Source organism: Castor canadensis, chromosome 12 (genome assembly GCF_047511655.1).
Source record: "Castor canadensis chromosome 12, mCasCan1.hap1v2, whole genome shotgun sequence".
NCBI classification, from domain to species: domain Eukaryota; kingdom Metazoa; phylum Chordata; class Mammalia; order Rodentia; family Castoridae; genus Castor; species Castor canadensis.
In genome coordinates this window covers 24,205,584-24,224,150 of record NC_133397.1, presented here as the reverse complement: position 1 = coordinate 24,224,150, position 18,567 = coordinate 24,205,584, and the positions used below count along the sequence as shown (strand labels likewise).

At 47.2% G+C, this 18,567-nt stretch overlaps 1 protein-coding gene across 7 annotated transcripts in view; it reads right to left on the bottom strand.

The window, feature by feature from the left end:
- The window catches only part of Plb1 (phospholipase B1), a 131,812-nt gene that overhangs the window by 20,744 nt on the left and 92,501 nt on the right, over positions 1–18,567 (bottom strand). For all 7 annotated transcript variants that reach the window (XR_012439640.1, XM_074049411.1, XM_074049408.1 and 4 more), the window contains 13 exons: positions 17,252–17,295; positions 16,626–16,734; positions 15,233–15,284; positions 14,785–14,865; positions 14,108–14,173; positions 13,229–13,329; positions 12,434–12,515; positions 12,074–12,178; positions 10,789–10,884; positions 10,316–10,387; positions 4,528–4,593; positions 1,511–1,571; positions 897–955 (listed from right to left, as the gene is read on the bottom strand). Coding sequence is in view for 6 of the 7 variants with exons in the window: in XM_074049411.1 (XP_073905512.1) it covers positions 897–955; positions 1,511–1,571; positions 4,528–4,593; positions 10,316–10,387; positions 10,789–10,884; positions 12,074–12,178; positions 12,434–12,515; positions 13,229–13,329; positions 14,108–14,173; positions 14,785–14,865; positions 15,233–15,284; positions 16,626–16,734; positions 17,252–17,295 (994 nt within the window). In the remaining variant the exon portion in view is untranslated. The remainder of the gene's footprint in view (positions 1–896; positions 956–1,510; positions 1,572–4,527; positions 4,594–10,315; positions 10,388–10,788; positions 10,885–12,073; positions 12,179–12,433; positions 12,516–13,228; positions 13,330–14,107; positions 14,174–14,784; positions 14,866–15,232; positions 15,285–16,625; positions 16,735–17,251; positions 17,296–18,567) is intronic.

Here is an 18,567-nt window from a genome sequence, read left to right as displayed (position 1 = left end):
TACTTTATTTTTTCAGATAAGGTCTTGCATATTGCCCAGGGCTGGCCTGGGAATGCTATTCTTCTGATCTCTGCCTCCTGAATAGCTGGGATTATAGGCACACACCACCATGTCCAGCATTCAATACAAAAAAATTTGAAAAATGAGCAACCTACTCCCACCTTAAGAATCTTGCCCCTGCTAGATTCCACATCCCTTCCTCCCCCTTGCACCCACGTGCACACCCCACCAGGGTGAAGTCATGGCTGTCACTTTCATGTGTACCCTTCCACGCCTTCTTACATTCATTCCACAGTGAAAATACCCGTAAACATATGTGGGGTGGTTTTGTATACATAACAGTGAAAGGCCCATGCATCTCCTATGTGATCATATATCCCCTTTTCTGTAAGTTTCTTGTCCTAATCAGAAGGCTCTGATCGTGTCTGATTCTTCCTTTCTTTCAGAGTTGCTGAGAGAGCACAGTGCACACAGAAATAGCTAAATAGTGGCTAATGCCGATCATTTAACCAGACTGTGCTGTGCTGAGCTAGGCTCCCTCTACCCCGGAAGCATATGTCCTTAAGTGGGTTGGGGGCGTTGGGAAGCCACTCTTGGTTTGGGTTGAGGGAATGAGTTCCCTGATACAGGCAGGCAACTTGGATAAGTACCTAATACACCAATGAAATGCCTGGGCACAGTGAGGCCAGGTGGGGCTTGTGGAGGAGATGGTTTGTGCAGGTCTAGGGGAGGTGGAGGGCAGTCCTGTGCTTCTGTGCCTGATGCAGGTAGGCTGGCTGACCCTTGGTAATGGGACTCAGTGCCAAATGCAGAGCCAGTTCTGTGGAAGAGCTGGATGCACTCCAGTGGCTGGTTGGGCTCCCAGGGAACCACAGTGCCCATGACTTAGTACTCACGGTCAACGAGTCACCCAGGGCGGCCACCACCTTGATGTCTGCTGGTCGGAGCTTGTGGACTAATAAAGCAGGCAAGAAGAGAGATAATTGGGGTTGGGGATTTGCCATTTGGAAGTATGAACTTCATCTGAGGCCTGTGATTCTGCCCTAGTCATACAGATCCCCAGGGCACTTATTTCCAGCCTAAAGCTTTAGCAATTTTGCCTCTTCCATTCATTTAGAGCAACTGAGGCACTGAAGATAACAGACTTGATGGCTACCATCCATCCTGTGATAAGGCCACACCTCTGAGCAATCCAGGAAAGTTCCAGCTATAGGGTCACACAGCATAGGCCATTAGGACCTCACCCCTGACTGTACCTGATCACTGGACAGGGAAGCCTGAGGGGCTGCCACTGAGACTTCAAGGAAACAAGAAGAATGAATAGGGGAAGAGGCCTTTGCCCCTCCACATGGGAGCCCTAAAGTGGCTGTGAACCAACTTCTTGGGGCCTCCCAGCATCTAGTTCTGCCTTGCATGGGAATTAGCAAGCTTTGCTTGAATCTCCCACTCAACCCAATCCTTTGCAAGGCCCTTTTTCCAAGGGGGTGATGGTGATGATGTTTTCACTCACCTGAGGTGGGAACACTACTGGAAGGATTCCACTCTGTACACAGGAAGTCACTGCCCCAGTTCTAAATAAATGGGAGGAAAGACACAGGGCCAACACTCACTCTACAGGGAGTGATAGCACAAGAAGAACCAGAGAAGGAATTTTTGGTGGAGACTAGAAATACCTCACTGGAGGAGATCATGGGAGGATAAGAGTTGTCAATTGTAGGTGGGCCAAGAGGGAAATTAGAGGGCAAAATGGGCATCAGCCTACTCCACGTAACACACACATGCACACACACACACATTTCCCATCCCAATTCATCTACACTCTTGAATGGAACCAGCAGCTGCCCCAAAGCAGAGGAGAAAACAGTGAATTCTCACTACAGGTGGCCTCCAAAGGGATACAGGATTTGGATGCATAATACAAGAGATGATAGGTGTGCTTCAGTATTGTTAATATTAAGCCAATTGATAATAATTATAATGCTAGGGTCTAACCAATCATTAGTTAAAATACATTTAGGAAAATACCTAATTTTTACAATTGCAAAGGACCTGGTTTCTATGTAGCTTTTTTGTGCACCTGTATATCTTCTTGAATATTTTATTTAAGAACGACCAATCCCTCCTATGTGTATATATTAATGCCTGCTACCCTGGATACTTTTTGGTCAACTTTCCTTGTCTCTGTAATATAGAGCATATTTTCCAGGTTCTGGGGTGTGGAAAGCAGAGGGCACAGAAATGACTAGTACCAGAAAGCTGGTAGAGAACTGACTCTGCCCAAAGTCCCAAGTATCTACAGGCTGAGTACACATCAGGGCTCCACTGACAGATTGACTGAGTCTCTGAGAGTGTGTCTGCCAGTCTTTGACACCATCTCATCCATTCAGTCAGATGATGATGAAGACAGGCCTTGTAAAAAATATCCCTATCATGAGGGAGTGAAAATGAAACTTCTTTTAAATACTGTTTGCTTAATCCAGTGGAATTTAGTTGATTCTGAGGGATTGCTCAATTTATCACACGGATGGATTTCTGCTACTGTTTAGATGTTTTACTGAAATCAAGAACAGGCTATGTATAGATGACAAGTTTTTGGGGAAAATGCCATTTTTTTTAAAGAAAAAGTTATACAGCCACCAGCACCTTATAAATATCTCTGATAATTGGGGAGCCAGAAATGAGCACGTTGTGTGGATTAACAGACACAGACTGGAACCTGAGCACGCTCATTTGTCACAAGGAGAGGTCCACACACTGCTTCCTAAACCCATGCTTCCCACTCCCCTGAGGATCTTATTTGAAGATTCTGATTCTGTAGGTTTAGGGTAGTGCTCAGGACTCTGCATTTCTAACAACTTCCCATCTGTGGCTATCTGTGGCTACTTTAAGCAGCAGGATGTTAAAACAAACACACGCCCTTTTAGGCCTGGGTTTTTAACTCTTCCAGCAACAGAAACAAAGAAAATCAAAGAGAGGAGGCCCAGTTTCACTCTGCCCACCCAGCTACCTTAGTATAGCACCTCTCCAGACAGGCTTCCAAGAAATTAGTGTGAGATAAACAAATGTCTGCTTGACAAGACACAGCTGATGTTTCAATTATAACAATCTGGCCACTGGGTCAACCAGGACAGGAAGCCAGGCTGGAGTTGGCATAACTCCCAATAACATGAGACTGTTATTGCCTGTATCCCAGAGCTTAGGATCTGACAGATCTGTGACAATCTCATATAATTTAGGCTCAATTCTTCAGTTGCCTTATAAAATGTCTTTCCCCAGTCCCTGAACTCCAACCCATTCTCCACATAGCTGCCAGGGTGACCTCTTAAAGATGCAAACCAGATTATGCCATCCTCTCCTCAAGTTCCCAATGCTTCCGACCTCTCTCCACTCAAAGTCCAAACTTTCTACTCAAGGATTCAGGCTCTGTGTGATCTAGCCATGAACACCCTCTGATTTCATTTTCTCCACCCTCCAGGCATTTTGGCCTTCTTTCTCTTCCTCAAATACACCCAACTCATTCCCCAGTGTGATGTGAGCCTTTGTGCTCTCTGGTCCTTCTGCTTAAGGACTCTGTTTCAGGCACCTTTTCACCTTGCATATTCAAATCCCCTCTCCTCAGAGATGACCAGCCTGTATAATGCTCTGAATTGGCCACCATTCCCCTGACCCCATCACTCTTTTTAACCTCACCAGTCTTTGAGCTATTGTCACTACTCAAAATGATCATTCTTAGCTGTTTTACTGGATGCTTTCCTCAGAAGATTGTAAACTTGATGAGAACTGGGACCCATCCATCCACTCTAACTCTCTGAAACACTGCCTGACATAGTAGGTGCTCAATAAATGATCAGGGACTCCCTCCAGTCAGGATCACATTTGATACTTCTCTGAATCTCCACCAGCTCCTAGCATAAGACTGGTGTGAAACCGGAACTGGTGGTTGAGTCCCTATCCTGGTGGCCAACATGTCTGGACCAGGCCTGTCTTGCAAGGCTTGGTGTGGTCCAAGATCTGGCAGGCCATCTTTGGAGTAGCAGTCCCTGAAGCCACAGGCTCAAGAATACTCAGAGCTGGAAGGAATGAGTTGAACCAACAAGGCCTAGGGGTCCATGTGGATATGCGTCAGTCAGTTTCCTGTTGGGCCCCACCTCAGCTCTGAAATTCCTTTCCTTTCAGCTTCCACCTTCAGGAAGTTGATGAGACTCCAAACCCACTGCCTCCCCCTCATCCCTTCTGAAGGGCTGGCTGCCTAAGCAGAAACAATGTTGGATTACAAAGGTCAAAGCAAACTGATCCATGAGTACTTCTTCTGGTTGACTGCTGTCGTCAGGTAGGCAACTTGAGAACATGTTAGGACAGTCTTGGGGCTTCATGATTCGAAGCTCTTTTTGGTATATTCTAATTTCCGGTATGTAAGAAGGGCACATTTGTGCTTAAGCTAACACTCTGAAACCTGTGCCACACCCCAAGTCCCTGGCAGGTGGAAATGGCTTGTGTTGAGAGAGACTGGGGTGAGTCAGAGGTTACCTCAATGTCTGGCGTGGTGGGGTAAGTGTAGTTACTGTTCCGGGAGGTTCTCAGGAAGGGTTCATCCTAAGAGAGAAAAGGAACCACATGGAGAGATTATCTGACAGCACTGGAGATTGCTTAAGAACTAACAATCCTGCCTTCTAGATTTATTTAACACTGCTCTTCTGCACTTAAATAACAAGAACTGTATAAACATAATTTCATTCATTCCCTAGAGGGTGTTACGTAACAGTTTTGGCAAGGGATAAAAGGCTTAAAGATGGCTCCACACAAATTCCAGGCTGGGTTCAATGCTTTTGTTTTCACCCTAACTCTCCAACAACTTCCTAATCCTCAGATTTACCTATTTCCCTTCCTTTGTAATTTTTCTGGCAAGGGAGTCACAATTCAGCATTCTCTCTTTTCCAGGAAGTATTATGATTATCCATATATTTTATGATCAGTTGGGTTGTTTTCTTCTTGTCTGCTTTGTACTGTGTTTTTTCCCCTTTAGGTTGACTTTCTATATTTTCAGTCATTTTTCCTTCTTGGGAAATGTACTATTCATTCCTTAATGCCTATCTATCTCACAATCAGTTTTCACACAAGCCTCCAAGTTCACTCAGTCACGATAATGGGTTGATTAAAGAAGAAGGAAATAGGCAAAGGAGAAACTGGGGAAAACAAGCTAATGAGGAAATGTTGAAACAAGGGCAAAGCAAGGTCAGGTGAAATCTGGATCAGGAAATATCAAAGTGCTCCTGAGGTTGGGAATACTCACAGAAGACACTTGTGGAGTTTTCTACCCCATGGTTGGAAAGTTTGGGAATAAGAAAGGGAAACGAAAATGTCGGAAAAGAAGTCTTTAGAAGTCAATTTCAAGTGTTGAAAACTGACTACCCATGGGTAAACTCAGGCAGGAGAGGTTTTCATTTATTTTGGAGGAGGAAGAACAAGAGGAGGGAGAAGCAGCGGCCAACCATGACATAGAGAAGGAGAAAGGAGGATCTAAATCTCTCGGAAGGGACATGTTCTCTTCAGTTCTGTCCATAACCTCTTCTTCCAAGTAGTGAGTACTTGTGAGATGGGATCAGCCCTGACCTGACAGGTCTATTGCCTGATTCCATTCTTCACATTGGAGCCAGGCCAACAAAAGACAAAATCTACATGGGGAAAGCTCTCAGTCCCCAGAACAGTCTTTGCCTCCCTGGGACAACAAAGCAATCAGTTTCCCTTTTCCTCTGAGTTTCAGCATCCCCACCTGGCACATAGGCCAGAGAACATCCTTTCATGGATATGCACTCAAGATCAAGGGCAGGAAGCATGCACTGGTCTGCATCAATGCAAGACGTATCTTTCAATAGCTTATCTGCATGGCTAGTTAAGCTGTCTTGGCTCAGTGTTGTTTAGTGTCCCCTCAACAGCCACTCAGAGGAGGGCAGCCTGGGAACATCCTGTAAAGGAGTAACCATATCTGTGGAGTGGCTCCTGTGTTCAGAGGGCCAGGAGGGAGGTAACACAAGAAGGCCACCCTTCTCCCTAGGCATGCAGGGAGAAGGACGTGAGATGTTCTAAGGCAGGGCAACATCAGAGAACAGCAGGCCCGAAAACACAGTAATTGCTGAGAGACTGCTGCAATACCCCCACACTCCTCAAGGCAAGATGGAGGTTAGAGGAGGCTGTTACTAACTCTGTTTTTCCCTCCACAGGGAAGCCCTGGCGGAGTCCGGGGGCTGGAGCTAGCCTCAGAGTGATCAGTATAGGAAGAAGGAGAGGGCAAAGATAATCCTTGCCCTTCTGGGAGAGCTGAGAGTCAAACAGCAGAACCTATTTGGTCCTGTCCATTTGATCATAGGATCTAAAGTGGTTTCAAAGTGGGGTGGGGCAAGGGAGATAGTGCTGAAAGAGTCAGAGGTCAAGGAGATACTGGAATGCAGTGGAGTGAGGCCAGGGCAGGAACCATCAGAACAGGTAGATGGTAGTGGCAGACAGGTGAGCTGGGTTCCAAGGGCGTGGTTTTATTGACCATGGATGGCTTGGTGCACATGAGTCAGAGTGGCTTAAAGGTCTGGAATGATTTCATAGAAGAGGGATTCTCTAGGTTTAGGCTGGGAGCATGAGCAGGTAGAAGGTGAAGCTGACTGAATGCCAGCACAAGGAAGCTGTCTAGTTGCAACTGTGTGGAGACAGTGGGCTGCCTGGGAGAGGGAGCCCAGATGACCACCTGCTGTGAGCCAGAAGCTGAGTCAGTGACTGGGGGACTAGGCCACACCTACCCTGGCTATATTAGGTATAAATGTTCACAGAGAAGGAGGGGTGCTTTTTTTTTTTTTTGTGCTGTGCTACTTGAATCCAAAAGAGGGTACAATCACCAACTTAAAAGGGCCATATTTCAAGGGGAAATGCCTTCTTGAGGCAGGGGTCAGCAGTCATGTCTGCAAGAAATGGCTGAGAGCCCATAGTAAGTGGCAGTAGGAGGGAAGAGAGTATATTAGTGCTCCATGGAATGCCCTCTGGTATGTTCTACTCCATCCCATTCAGTTCAGAATGTGTTGGTTCTTTACCTACATTTGTGGATAGCATGACCTGTTGATGGGTAGCCCTCAGCAGTTTGAAAAGCAGCCATAAGTAAGAAAAGGTGGAAGGGTAAGCAGGGATTGGGAGGGATATGCCCTTGAGAAAGGGCATCAGTAGCTCTCTAAGGCCCACCCTCCAAGATCCGTAGGCCGTCTAATTCTCTACTGCTTTATAATGGGAAGGTATGAAGAGGGTGCAAGCCACATGGGGACTGTGGGAATGGGGAGAGGGGTATTGGTAAGAGTCCTACTAGGCAGGGTGCCTGGAGTTTCTGCCTGGGGAATTTGGAAACCACAATAATGCTGCAGAAGTGGGAAGTCTTAGGAGCAGAGAGCTTGGAAAGATAAACATTCAGTTCCTATTTAGATATTCCATGCTCAAAAAGTTAGTTTTTGAGCCAGGCACCGGTGGCTCAGGCCTGTAATCTTAGCTACCTGAGAGGCTGAGATCAGCAGGATCATGGTTTGAGGCCAGCCTGAGCAAATAGTTCTAGAGACCCCCATCTCCAAAATAACCAGATCAAAATGGATTGGAGGTGTGACTCAAGCAGTAGAGTTCCTGCTTTGCAAGTGCAAAGCCCTAAGTCCCACCAAAAAAAAAAAAAAAGTTTTTGAATAAATGAATGTTAACTTTGAGGCAAGAGTGGGGTCAGAGTAGGATTAGGATATTTAGTATCTCTGAGCATTAACAAGTCCACTATATGTAACTTGAAGTAGAAAAACTGCTAAGCAATAAGTTTAAGGGAGTTCAACAAACTTTGCTTTTCCTCATGATAAAAAATAAGATGAAATCCGTGACATTATTTCAGCCCTCTCCCTTTCCCTCCTTCTTTTTCTCTCTAGCTTCCCCATCATTGAATCTGCCTTTTGAGTAACCTTACACCAATATAGTGCCTCCATGGGAACATATTTTAAGGGCTGGGATTTTAAGACTGGAGCTTGGGAAAGAAGAAATGAAGACACCGATTGAGAGACTGAGAAATGTAGAGCAATGAAATCCTGGAAATGAATGAACTTCAGTGAGGGGATGTGGAGAGAGAGAAAAGACAATAGATTGAGATGTGAAAGGTGGAGAAACTCTGCATCTTCAGGGTTAGAAGAGAGGAGTGTAATTAAGAGAGATGAGAAGGAATAGCAGCTAGAAAAATCAAGGTGGCTTAGTCTCCATAAGCCCACGGAGGAGTAAATTTCAAGGAGGAGATGACAAGTGAGGCCCAGAAGACTAAGGGCTGAAAAAGGACCAAGCTGATCTTCCTGATGGTTCAGCCAGTTGTCCAGGCGTCAGGGAGGGAGTAGGCGGAGAGTTGATTAAGGTAGGAAGGGGAAAATATTCACAGAGATAATCAAGAGTTGGATATAAAATAATTCATGCAACCTGTACAAAACAACAGGAGTGCTGTTAAGTCACCCTACCTGGCACAGCAGAATGTGCTAGCAGTGGGGCCTGGGATGGGGGAGGAGAAGGGAGGAGGAGAAGCTAGTTAGTGCTCACATTCATCTCACCACCTCCTTCCCCTACGTCCTGCCTGTTGCTTCTATGTTTAGACACAGCTAGGATGAAAATATGTGCTGCCTGGCCCCTGTCAGCTCACACTGAGATGCTAGTGGACTTTTGTATGGCTCTGAGGCACATGGCAGGGAGCAGATGGCACCTGAGGCACAGTGCAGTGAAACTGGGCTGGCCAACAGATGGACCCTTTTGAAATGGGCTCCAGGGTTGCTTAGCAACAGCTTCTTCTGAGCTGGGCTTTTACTGGCTCTAGGAGGCTGGATTTGACTTCTCAGCTCACCCATGGCTCCACCAGGCTCTGTCCAGAAGTGAACTGAGTCCACTGGTGGCTTGAGATGCTGGGCAGAGCATCATTGATTTAGGGCTCCCTGCCTGGTATAGTGTAACAGAGGTTGCCTTGTGGTCCATGGAGCTCCAACTTGGTACTTAACATATGTATTTGTTGGGAGAAGAAGAAAATGATGGCTGCTTGGTGTGAATTTTACTTTTACTGTTTAATGGAAAACGAGTTGGCCGTTTGGAGGGGCTTTCGTTACTGATATTCAACATGGCCGTAGGGATTGTTAAAATATTGAAATGCTCACTTATTGTAGAGTTTATAGCCATTGCTTTGATTCCCCATTGCCCAATTGCCCTAGTCCCTGGCAATGAAAGGACTTACATCTGGATCACAGGGCCTTTGCCCCAGCCCTCTGGCTACCATCTGACCATTGGGACTGAAACATCCATCCATGGGTTGCATGATATGACTCCTTAACCCTGGGTACCAGATCCCGCAGCTGAGCCTTCTACCATCACTGTACTCACTTCCCAGCCCTTCCTCAAGCCACCTTTGCTCATGACACATCACACTTATCCAGTACCCAAGACTGGGGTGAGGAAAGCAGCATACAGGGAACACAGGTCTGGGCAGGGGCACCCCAGCAGTCACACGGGGGAGCTGCAGGCCCATGCCCCGGCTCTGCTCGGTTGGGAGGGTGGGAAAGGTTGGTAAAACCCTACCCAGGCAGAAAACTTAGCCTCCCAGATTAGGTCAGGCCCTCTGCTTTTATGGCCACTGAGGGATCTTGGGTCTTAGCCTTATTTGGTTAAAAAGCCATAAGACAGGACCAAGAAACTGGAGCTAAAGGCAATGGGAACGTGAACCTGCCCCCACCCCAGGCCTGAAGTCAAGTTTAACAACCACTTACATACTCCTCCTTAAAAGGAGCCCCAATCACAGACAAGTCTTCCTACTCCCTCTGCCACACAGCTTGGGATCCTCCCTTTGCTACTCCTTCTCTGACCCTTTCTGCACTGGAAACCACCCAATCCATGTGCTATGCTTTCTCACCACTACTTCTGAGCCTTTGCCCCTCGCTGAATCTCCCACCTGCAGTCAGACATTTTCATCTGCTCTGAATGCCTCTGCAACAAAATGAGCCTCTCGTCCTTTGGGCTTCTCCTGCCCTTCATGAAAATGCCCTCTTCACACCCTGATCTTCTCCCTCAGCATGGGCCCAGCTGCTTTACCCATCCCCAAAGTAACTACGTTTGTACTCTGTTCTATGCGACTTTTCACTGTCCTCCATAGTCCATCTCCCATGCCTCCCTCCCAGATAAGCTCCCAGCCTGGGGGAGAGATGGGCCCTGAGGAAGCTGGGCAGGAGGATGTAGGGGGGGAAGGACAGGTCTGGGCTCTGAGTTCTGGAAAGGGGCAAAACTGGTCTACTCTTATTACCTTGGTGGGACAGGTCAGGAGTATTTCTTTTGCCAGATTCAGCGTATCCGTTTTCCTGCCCAGTGGTTCAAGCTGTTCAGGGAAGAAAAAGAGGGACCCAGATGCATTACTTTGTTTCCACTAAAGTGAACGTTCCCTGTGGTATTCTGCAGCAGGAAGGCTCAGAGCCTCATTTTAGGGGGCTTGGCTTCCACTCCTGGCTCTGCCAGGTGCCAGTGGTGGGATTTGCTTCAGTTTCCTCAAAAAACTCATAATAGTTATCTTTCAGGGCTATAGAGAAGCAAAACTAAGATTACATGGCCTAAACTTCCTGGCAAAAGAGCAGGCGGTAGAACCTGGTCAAGCCGAGCTGAAGGACTCCGTGTTCCATTCTGTAACTCTTATACAAATGTGCTCTTCTGGGCCTGCCCCCATTCCATAGGAGCTGATGCTTTGCTCTAGACTAGAACTCCAGGGGCACTCCCTTGTCTTACCATATTGACCCAAAGGGCTCTGGCAAGCTGGGAGTGGAATTTCTGGTTTGGGTGGATGCAGTCTGGGGCAAAGAAGGACTTATCTGGACGTCCATTCTGAAAGAGACAAATGTACTTCTCAAGATCCTGCAGGATTAGAGGAGCTACAGCCCATTGATCTGACCCCTGGAACTGACCATGAAATTCCCTTCTCCCCCGGGGGGTGCCCCAGGCCATCAGCCCTACAGAATCTGGTCGTCTTGACAGGGAGATGAGAGCAATCTCACAGGTGAATAGCTTTGTGTGACTCCATGCCCCCACTCTCCTTTCTGTACCCGTGAGTCCCCCTTATTTAACAATAAAGTGCTATATTTATTTTTAGGCACATTTGTATGATGCTCCAGCCTGTGGCATGGGTGAGGGAGTGAGCTTCTCCCCTGAATGAGTCATGACCAGACAAGGTCAAAGGCTACTTTCCAGCCCTCAGCACACTTCTCCTGGAGGTTTTGGTGGGGAGAATGGACCAAAGCCCAGGGCAAGCTTAGGAAAAGCTGGCATCAGGGTAGAGTGCCACCTGACTCCAGCTGTTCTCCCTTGTGGCACTTGGATATGCACAACGCTGGTCTCTTTCCAGCTTCCCTCCAGTCAGCTAAGGCCCTTGGAATGGAGGCCTGACCCGGTCCCCTTGCAGATCTCTTCTGTGCTGTGGAAGCACCAGGCAAGGAGCATGCTGAGAATGGAAGTGTACTGCCAGAAACCTCCTTTATTGTTTTTTACTCAAGACCCTCCAGCCTCAGCCTCCCAAGTGCTGGGATCAGAGGTGTGCATCAACATGTCCAGCTAGAGCCCTCCTTTATAACTAACTGCAGGGCCGCATGTGGGAGAGGTAAATAATGTGGAGTTGGATAACTGTGACTCTTGCCTCTCTGTCCCTTATTTCCCACCTGATTTTAGGAAGGAAGTGTCACATCTCTGTACCTCTGTTACCTAGGCATGACAACACTTCCAAAGGCAGTTGTGATTTTATCTGTGGGAAGCACACTACCTGGCCCACAGTGGCTGTTCAGTACAGTGAGACTATCTCAGGAACTCTGGGAACTCCCCACGTCAGGCTGCCCCTGGGAATGTGGCTCAGGTGTTCAAGGTCACTGCACCTGCCAGCACAGTGTCTGGAGAGCTTTCTGCATCTTTGTTGGTTTACTGACATGCTCATGGAAGCACTTGGCATCTCTGCCTTGCCTGGCCTGTTCTAAGGTCACCATGAAAGCTCTCCCTCCTTAGTCAATGGTGGGGGCAGGGAGCATACCTCCAAGATGGGGAGCTGGATGTTGAGGAAGAAGGGCTGCAGCACCACGGAAAAGTCCTCCCGTGTTTCATAGCGGCCTGATTCCACCAGCTCACGCATGCTGCTCTGGGGACATTCACAAACATGGGGACCTTCAGCACAGGGTAGGGCAAGGGCAGTAGCAAACAGCATCTCTGCCCTCATCCCCCTGGACAGGGAAGCTGACTCCACCTTTCTCTTGAGAACACAACACAAGAATGGCAAATACCATTCCAGAGAATTTGGAAGTGATGGGTCACATTTAATTTTGGTTTTAAGTAGTCTACAATTGCTGAAGGGCTGGGCAGGAAGTCTCATAAGGAATAAAAACTGGAAACTCACCTGGTAGGCTTTGGTGAAGACCTCCAACCTGGCCAGCTCATAGGTGTTTTCCCGCAGGGTCAGGACACAGTTGCACAAAATACTGCACACAGAGGGGGAGGCAGGAGAACCCAGTGTCAAAGCTCTGTTCGGGGACTGCTTCTGGCTGCCTGGGCTGGGGTGCAGTGGTTCCCTCAAGCTCTGCTTTTGGAGCATGTATACCTCGAGGCTCTGAAGCACCTGCCCAAGTACTGGAGAAAGTGCTCTGAAGGCAGCTGGCATTTAAATAAGTCCACATGAACAATCAGGGGCTGTGTACTTCTAGTACTTAGACGAGTGCTTGGCGCACAGTCAGTTCTGTGAGATTTGTTAAATCAGTCAGTGTAGGTATACGTTGACTGCCCAGCTTGAGCAGCAAAACAGTCCCAGTGTGAAGTTCCCTTATGTCCTTTTCAGTTCTCTTCCTCATAAAATATCTCGCTCATATGTATCTTCTCTTGCTGTCTGTTACAATTTAGCTACACATCCACACCTACCTCCATGTTGCCCCTTTGCAATCTGAGTTGCTCTGTCTCTTAAACATCAGCCCTTGTTGCTCTAGATATCACAAAAATTTCTGCCTGGCACCTAGCACCTTGGGACTGGGTAAGGAGGGGAAAGGTTAAGGCTCCCACCTACCAGAAGGGGATGATTCTGGCATAAGCCCTGTTTTATAAACATAGACCTGTGGACAAATCAAGCCACAGAGACTCACTAGCATGTGTGCCCGGCTAGGGGTGAGGGTGTCTGCAGTTTAGGCAGTCAGCACCTGCCTACCTGGCCTGCTGTATTGGGCACGTGTCTGGGTTCCCCAGGAACACCTGCCGAATGATGCTGGGGTTCATGAAGTCCACGAGGTTGACCAGGGCTCTGGGCACCTAAGGGCAAAACTTCAGTTGAGACAAGGATTCCAAGGCCTTTTCTTCAGGATGCCTTGGGACCATAAGTGAGGACTGGCTTTAGACTGAGGGACTCAGTCCACCCCTCCAATGGAGTTCTGGGAAGTTGTCTACGTAGGGCACCACCCAGAGCAGTACAGGCCAGGCACCACACGGCTACCAGTGGGGGACAATAAATGCTAAGAGTTCAGCTCTGTTCAGCCATGTCTGTTTAGCAAGCCCAGACATGTTAGTTTTAAATTTGGTGAGTTAAGTGACTTGTTCACCAGTGCATTGGCCCTTGACCATTTCCCCTCAGCCCAATCTGGTCTGCCCCTGATGAGTAGGCATGGGGACTCAGTCACCCAGCAGGGCATCTGGTGGTCAAGAATGTTCCCTCCTGGGCAGGGGGGTAGTGGTGGGGAGGGAAGACATGAGGCTGGTTGCAGAAACAGACCACCCCACTTTAGCTACTACTCCCCGTAGCTCAGAATGCAGTGCCCAGCTGGGGTACCACTTGGATGCTGCTTCTAAGGAATGACCTGAGTAGTGGTGGAGAAACACACTGCCTTCCTTTCCTTAAGCCTAAGGTCCTTTTTTTTTTGGCTGATTCAAAAAGAATGAGGCTTCCTTGGGGGCTAGACCCGAACCTCTGGACAGGGACAGAGCCCATGCCCTTGGCTCTCTTCTTGAAAGGATGGAAAACTTTCACCCTTCATCCCCCCACCATCACTTCCACCATGCCAGGGCTATCAGCAGGTATGGGATCCCCACCCACCTCTCTATGCAGTATGTCCAAGGCTTTGCGGAGATGGTCATAAAAGTTGGCTGCAGAATACAGATTCTGGAAAGAGAAGCAGGGAGGGAAAGGAGTTTCCAGTTCGGGTGAGAAGGCAGGGAAGCATTTGTAGGCTCTCCTTCTGGCTTTAGCCCTAAGAACTTGTTCTCCCTCAGGCTTTCAGCTCTCACTAGCTCAATAGGTCAGAATCTGAGCTGAATAGCTGACTACTCACTGTGGTCAAAGATGAGCCAGCTAGAAGAAGGAACCTTCCACCAGCGCTTCAGTTTAGGAGCTGGAAATGAAGAGTCCTCTCCCAACTGCTCAGGTTCTACAGTTTCTTCCCTTTCTGAGTTCTCAAAAGTTGTTAGAGAGAGGAGTGGAAGTATTGCACATCTGCTACCTGCTACCTCACCACCTGGGACAGATGGTGCCAGGAGCCTAAGCATCATGAAGTAAGGTGTGTGTGTGTGAGAGAGAGAGAGAGAGAGAGAGAGAGAGAGAGAGAGACAGAGAGAGAGAGAGAGACAGAGAGAGAGGAGAGAGAGAATTGGGCATGCACATGTGCCAAAATAAGTTTAGTTGGCTACTTCTGGGTTAGTTTGTGGAATTTCTCTCTCCTGGGTCTACTGGACAAAGTCATGAGCAACAGCAGAGCGGGACTCCAACCCCATTACCGAATCCATACAGTAGTCACACAAATCTCTGGCTCCAATCATCACTGTGATGACCTTCCAGTCTTCATTGAAATTTACTCTCTACATGGAAAGAGGAAAATCCTGGATGATTTCCAACAAATAAGAAACATCACAGCTCTAGGAAATCCAGTCAACCCTTTATGGCTTCCTCGCCCATTTGAAATCAGAATCAGAATCTCAGAGCTGAGGGAGTTTTGCAGGTTTATTTATAGACCAGGATCTTAGCATCAGGAGGGACTTTTGAGGTCATTGTGACCATCAGCAATCTCCTCCCCATTGAGATGACATCCCCCAGAGGCCCTTGGACAGGAAGCTGCCCTACTTCTGCTTGGATGCCTCTAGTGCAGGGGGCTCACTGTTTTTCATGGCAGACCATTCCATTTGGTGGCAACATTAGTGTTCATAAATAACCATAAACGTGACTCACATGGTCATCTTTCATCTTCTGCACCAGAGCCTGGGCTTGGCCCACGAGATCCCTGAGAAAGAAAGTCAGTCCTGTTGAGGAACTGTGCTCATGATTTTCCTCTCAAAAGGCCTTTAACTAAAGTCTTCCATGATATTCCCACTGCATGAGTTGCAGAGAGCCTGATGCTCAGAGACCAGAAGATTTGCATCCTTTCTGGAGAGTTATTACAACAAATAACCATTGGAAAAGCCAAGTATGTATTTGTCTTAAAAGTTGTAGTCAAAGGTTCTTCCAGTTACATTTGCTGCTCATGACCTTTGAAGGGCTCTAAATGTAAAATGTCTTTTAAGATTCCGTGCTAAAAAACCATTTGCCTTTTGGGTTTTTGGTTTGATTTTTTTTTTTTTGGACAGGGTCTTGTTATATAGCCCAGGTTGGCCCCAATCTTCCTGTCTCAGTCTCCTGAATGGTGGGATTACAGGCATGCACCACCTGCCTGGCCTATTTTTCCCTTTTGAAAGATTGGGTCATGCAATTAGACCTATGAAAGTTTTAGCATGCTTATTCTTCCCACTTTGGCTTCCAGGAGGCTGAGAATTTGACGCTCAAGCATAAAAATGCTCATGCTGACATAATTGCTTCTTTTGTGTTTTTCCTAATGTCCATGATGTCATATATGTGTATGTGTGTGCGTGATATGTATACATACAATAATATATACACACACACATGTACATATATAGCCACTATATGTATGAAATTATATATGTTGCTATTTTTGTGAACTTATCTAAATGCTTCTTTCAGAAAGAGATGGGAGTACACACACACTCTGCACATGCCTTGGTTTCTAATACATGGGAGGAATAGACCTCAAGCACTTTTAACCAAGCCCAGTGAGCAGGTCTGTGTGCAGTACCCACCAACCAGAGGGTGTAGACCTGAGCAAAGAGATGACACATAGCAAGAGGCTCAGACGGCTGGGCCAGGAGTGCCATGGAGCAAGAACCCTAGGCTTCTGGGGCCTCTAGGAGCAGGATGACAGCCCCTTTTGGCGACCATCCCAGGAGGCTGGGCAGTTCTGCTTCAGCAGCCTCTGGATTTCTCCACTCCATTCTTGCTAGCTCCGTAACAGCACTAGGGAGTGGATGAGACTTGTTGCCCAGAGGCCCTTCAGGCTAGGGATCCTGGCTTGCCCATCCAGTTGGTGGGCTTTCCCTGATCTTTTTGGGGGAATTGCTACTTGTGAGGCTCTGAGGAGAGTGAGTCTTTCTAGCACCATTAGGCCACGGTAAGCTGCCATAGATGGATAAAGGGTCTGTCTCACACAGAAGTTGGTATTGACATCTCAAAGGGACTGTACACTTCTGCTCCCTGCTTCCCAGCCCCCCTCCCAAATGCCATACTCAACTCAGCCTTTGCTTCAGGAACAGCCAGGTTAAAGAACGCATTCGTGGCACTGGCATCACCGGTGCCCACTGAATAGCCCTCAAGGTTTCTGTTAAACTCCCGGAGGATATCTGGAAGAGGAAGTTTGGACAGCTGAGGACAATAGTCAGGATGTCTCCTCTGCTACCATGGGGCCCAGGGTTTCTATGGTGGGCCACACCATCATCCCTCATGCTTCCTGGGGAAGGGCTGTGCATGTACCCAACATAACCTAGATCTTCTGAATTGTAATGACTGGATGATATGTGGGCCAAGGTAGCAAGAACCTTAAAAATGATCTTTATACAATTTACAGTACAATGAAAGGTCCCTATCTAATTTGTCTCAGTACTCCCTGGACCAGTTGGAAAAACATGAGGTGTAGGTCACCTCATAAGCACATAGAGGGGCAGAAGTCTACAGGTCTTTAGGCACCAAATCCAGTGTTCATTCCATCCCCTTTGGCTGCCTGTCCAGCACCTCTCCTCCACTTCAGTGGTGGTCCAGAGGGATATGTTATTTGTTCCTTTCTTAGCTGGGAGACACTCTCAGGAGGACTCAGGTCAGTTGGACCAAGTAGAAACACTTCAGCTCTTGGCAATTACTTACTAGGTAAAGTGGTCACATTCTTCAGGGATTCATCTCCACCGGAACTGTAGGGAGTAAGCAAGCCAGTGAAGGAGAGAGACTGAGTCAATATATAAACTTTACCAATAATAAATCTACCCTTCTTAGCACTTGAGGAATCCTGAGAAAATTCTACATTCACCGATGGATTGTTTTCCCCCAATCCAGGATTTGAAGGTCAAAGAGAGTGAGATCTTTCTTTGCTTTACCAAATCAGGAAGGAGAGTGCTTAGCTGAGAATATGCTGTGGGCCCAGCATGGGCAGATTCTCTGCCTTGCTTCTCAGCTCCTAATAAGTGGATGAGGTGGGCATGGCTATCTCCATTTGACAGAGCAGAAACTGAGGTGCAAAGAGGTTGGTTAAGTTGCTGAAAGTAACTAAAACCCAGTTTCAGCTGGAAACCTTTAGAACACAGATAAGCTCTTCTCTGCCCAGTTATCAGGTAAATTCCATTGGAAGATTCAGAGCATGGTGGTCACTCACTGCCTTCCAGTGCCCCATCTAACTTAACCTCATGACACACTTAAAGATTCCATTTCCTTCCACATGCTTAAATTGAGTACAATATACAGGCAGCAGTCTATTCTAACAAAAGTCAATGTTCAGATGTTCCATATTTATCAATATTTTTCTTTATTGGTTCTTTCCTGGGTCCTAGCATGTTATTCCAGGCCAATGGATTTTAAGAACACAGCCTTAGCATCCAACCTACCAGAAGAGACTGGTGGCCATGGCAGGCCATGAGTCATAGCTGCTCTTCATTCAAAGAGTGGTTGGAATGAAGTTGAACATTTCATACCTGAATGATCAAGGGCTTAAGCCACAGGCTCAGCAAGCAGCCCAGGTAGAGAAAAAGAAGCCAGAGTAAGCCTTGTCCTCCGGCCTTACTCAGTTCATGCTCCCATTGCCCATCAGAGATCTGAACCTAAGCTGGTCAATGGTGGGGTATTCATTTGCACTGCAGATTCTTTTCCAACTCTGCCCAAAACTGCTACTTTAACTGCTTCCTGATCCTCCTTTCTCTGGACCAAAGGTATTAAATTGGAGCATATTCCATTTGAAAGGAAATTATAAATCCAAATACCTCCTCCAGACTCTGTCTTCTAACTACCCCTTTTTCCCCCTCAATAAACATGTAAACATGAAAACATTCACAAAAATATATACATCAAGTACTTTCTACTGTAATTTCTTGTTTAAATATATCTTGGTGCTAAAATAAGGGGTGGCAGACTAAGGCCACAGGCTGGGAAAGTCCCTCCCTTATGACATTTTATTTATTTATGTTTTGGCAGTA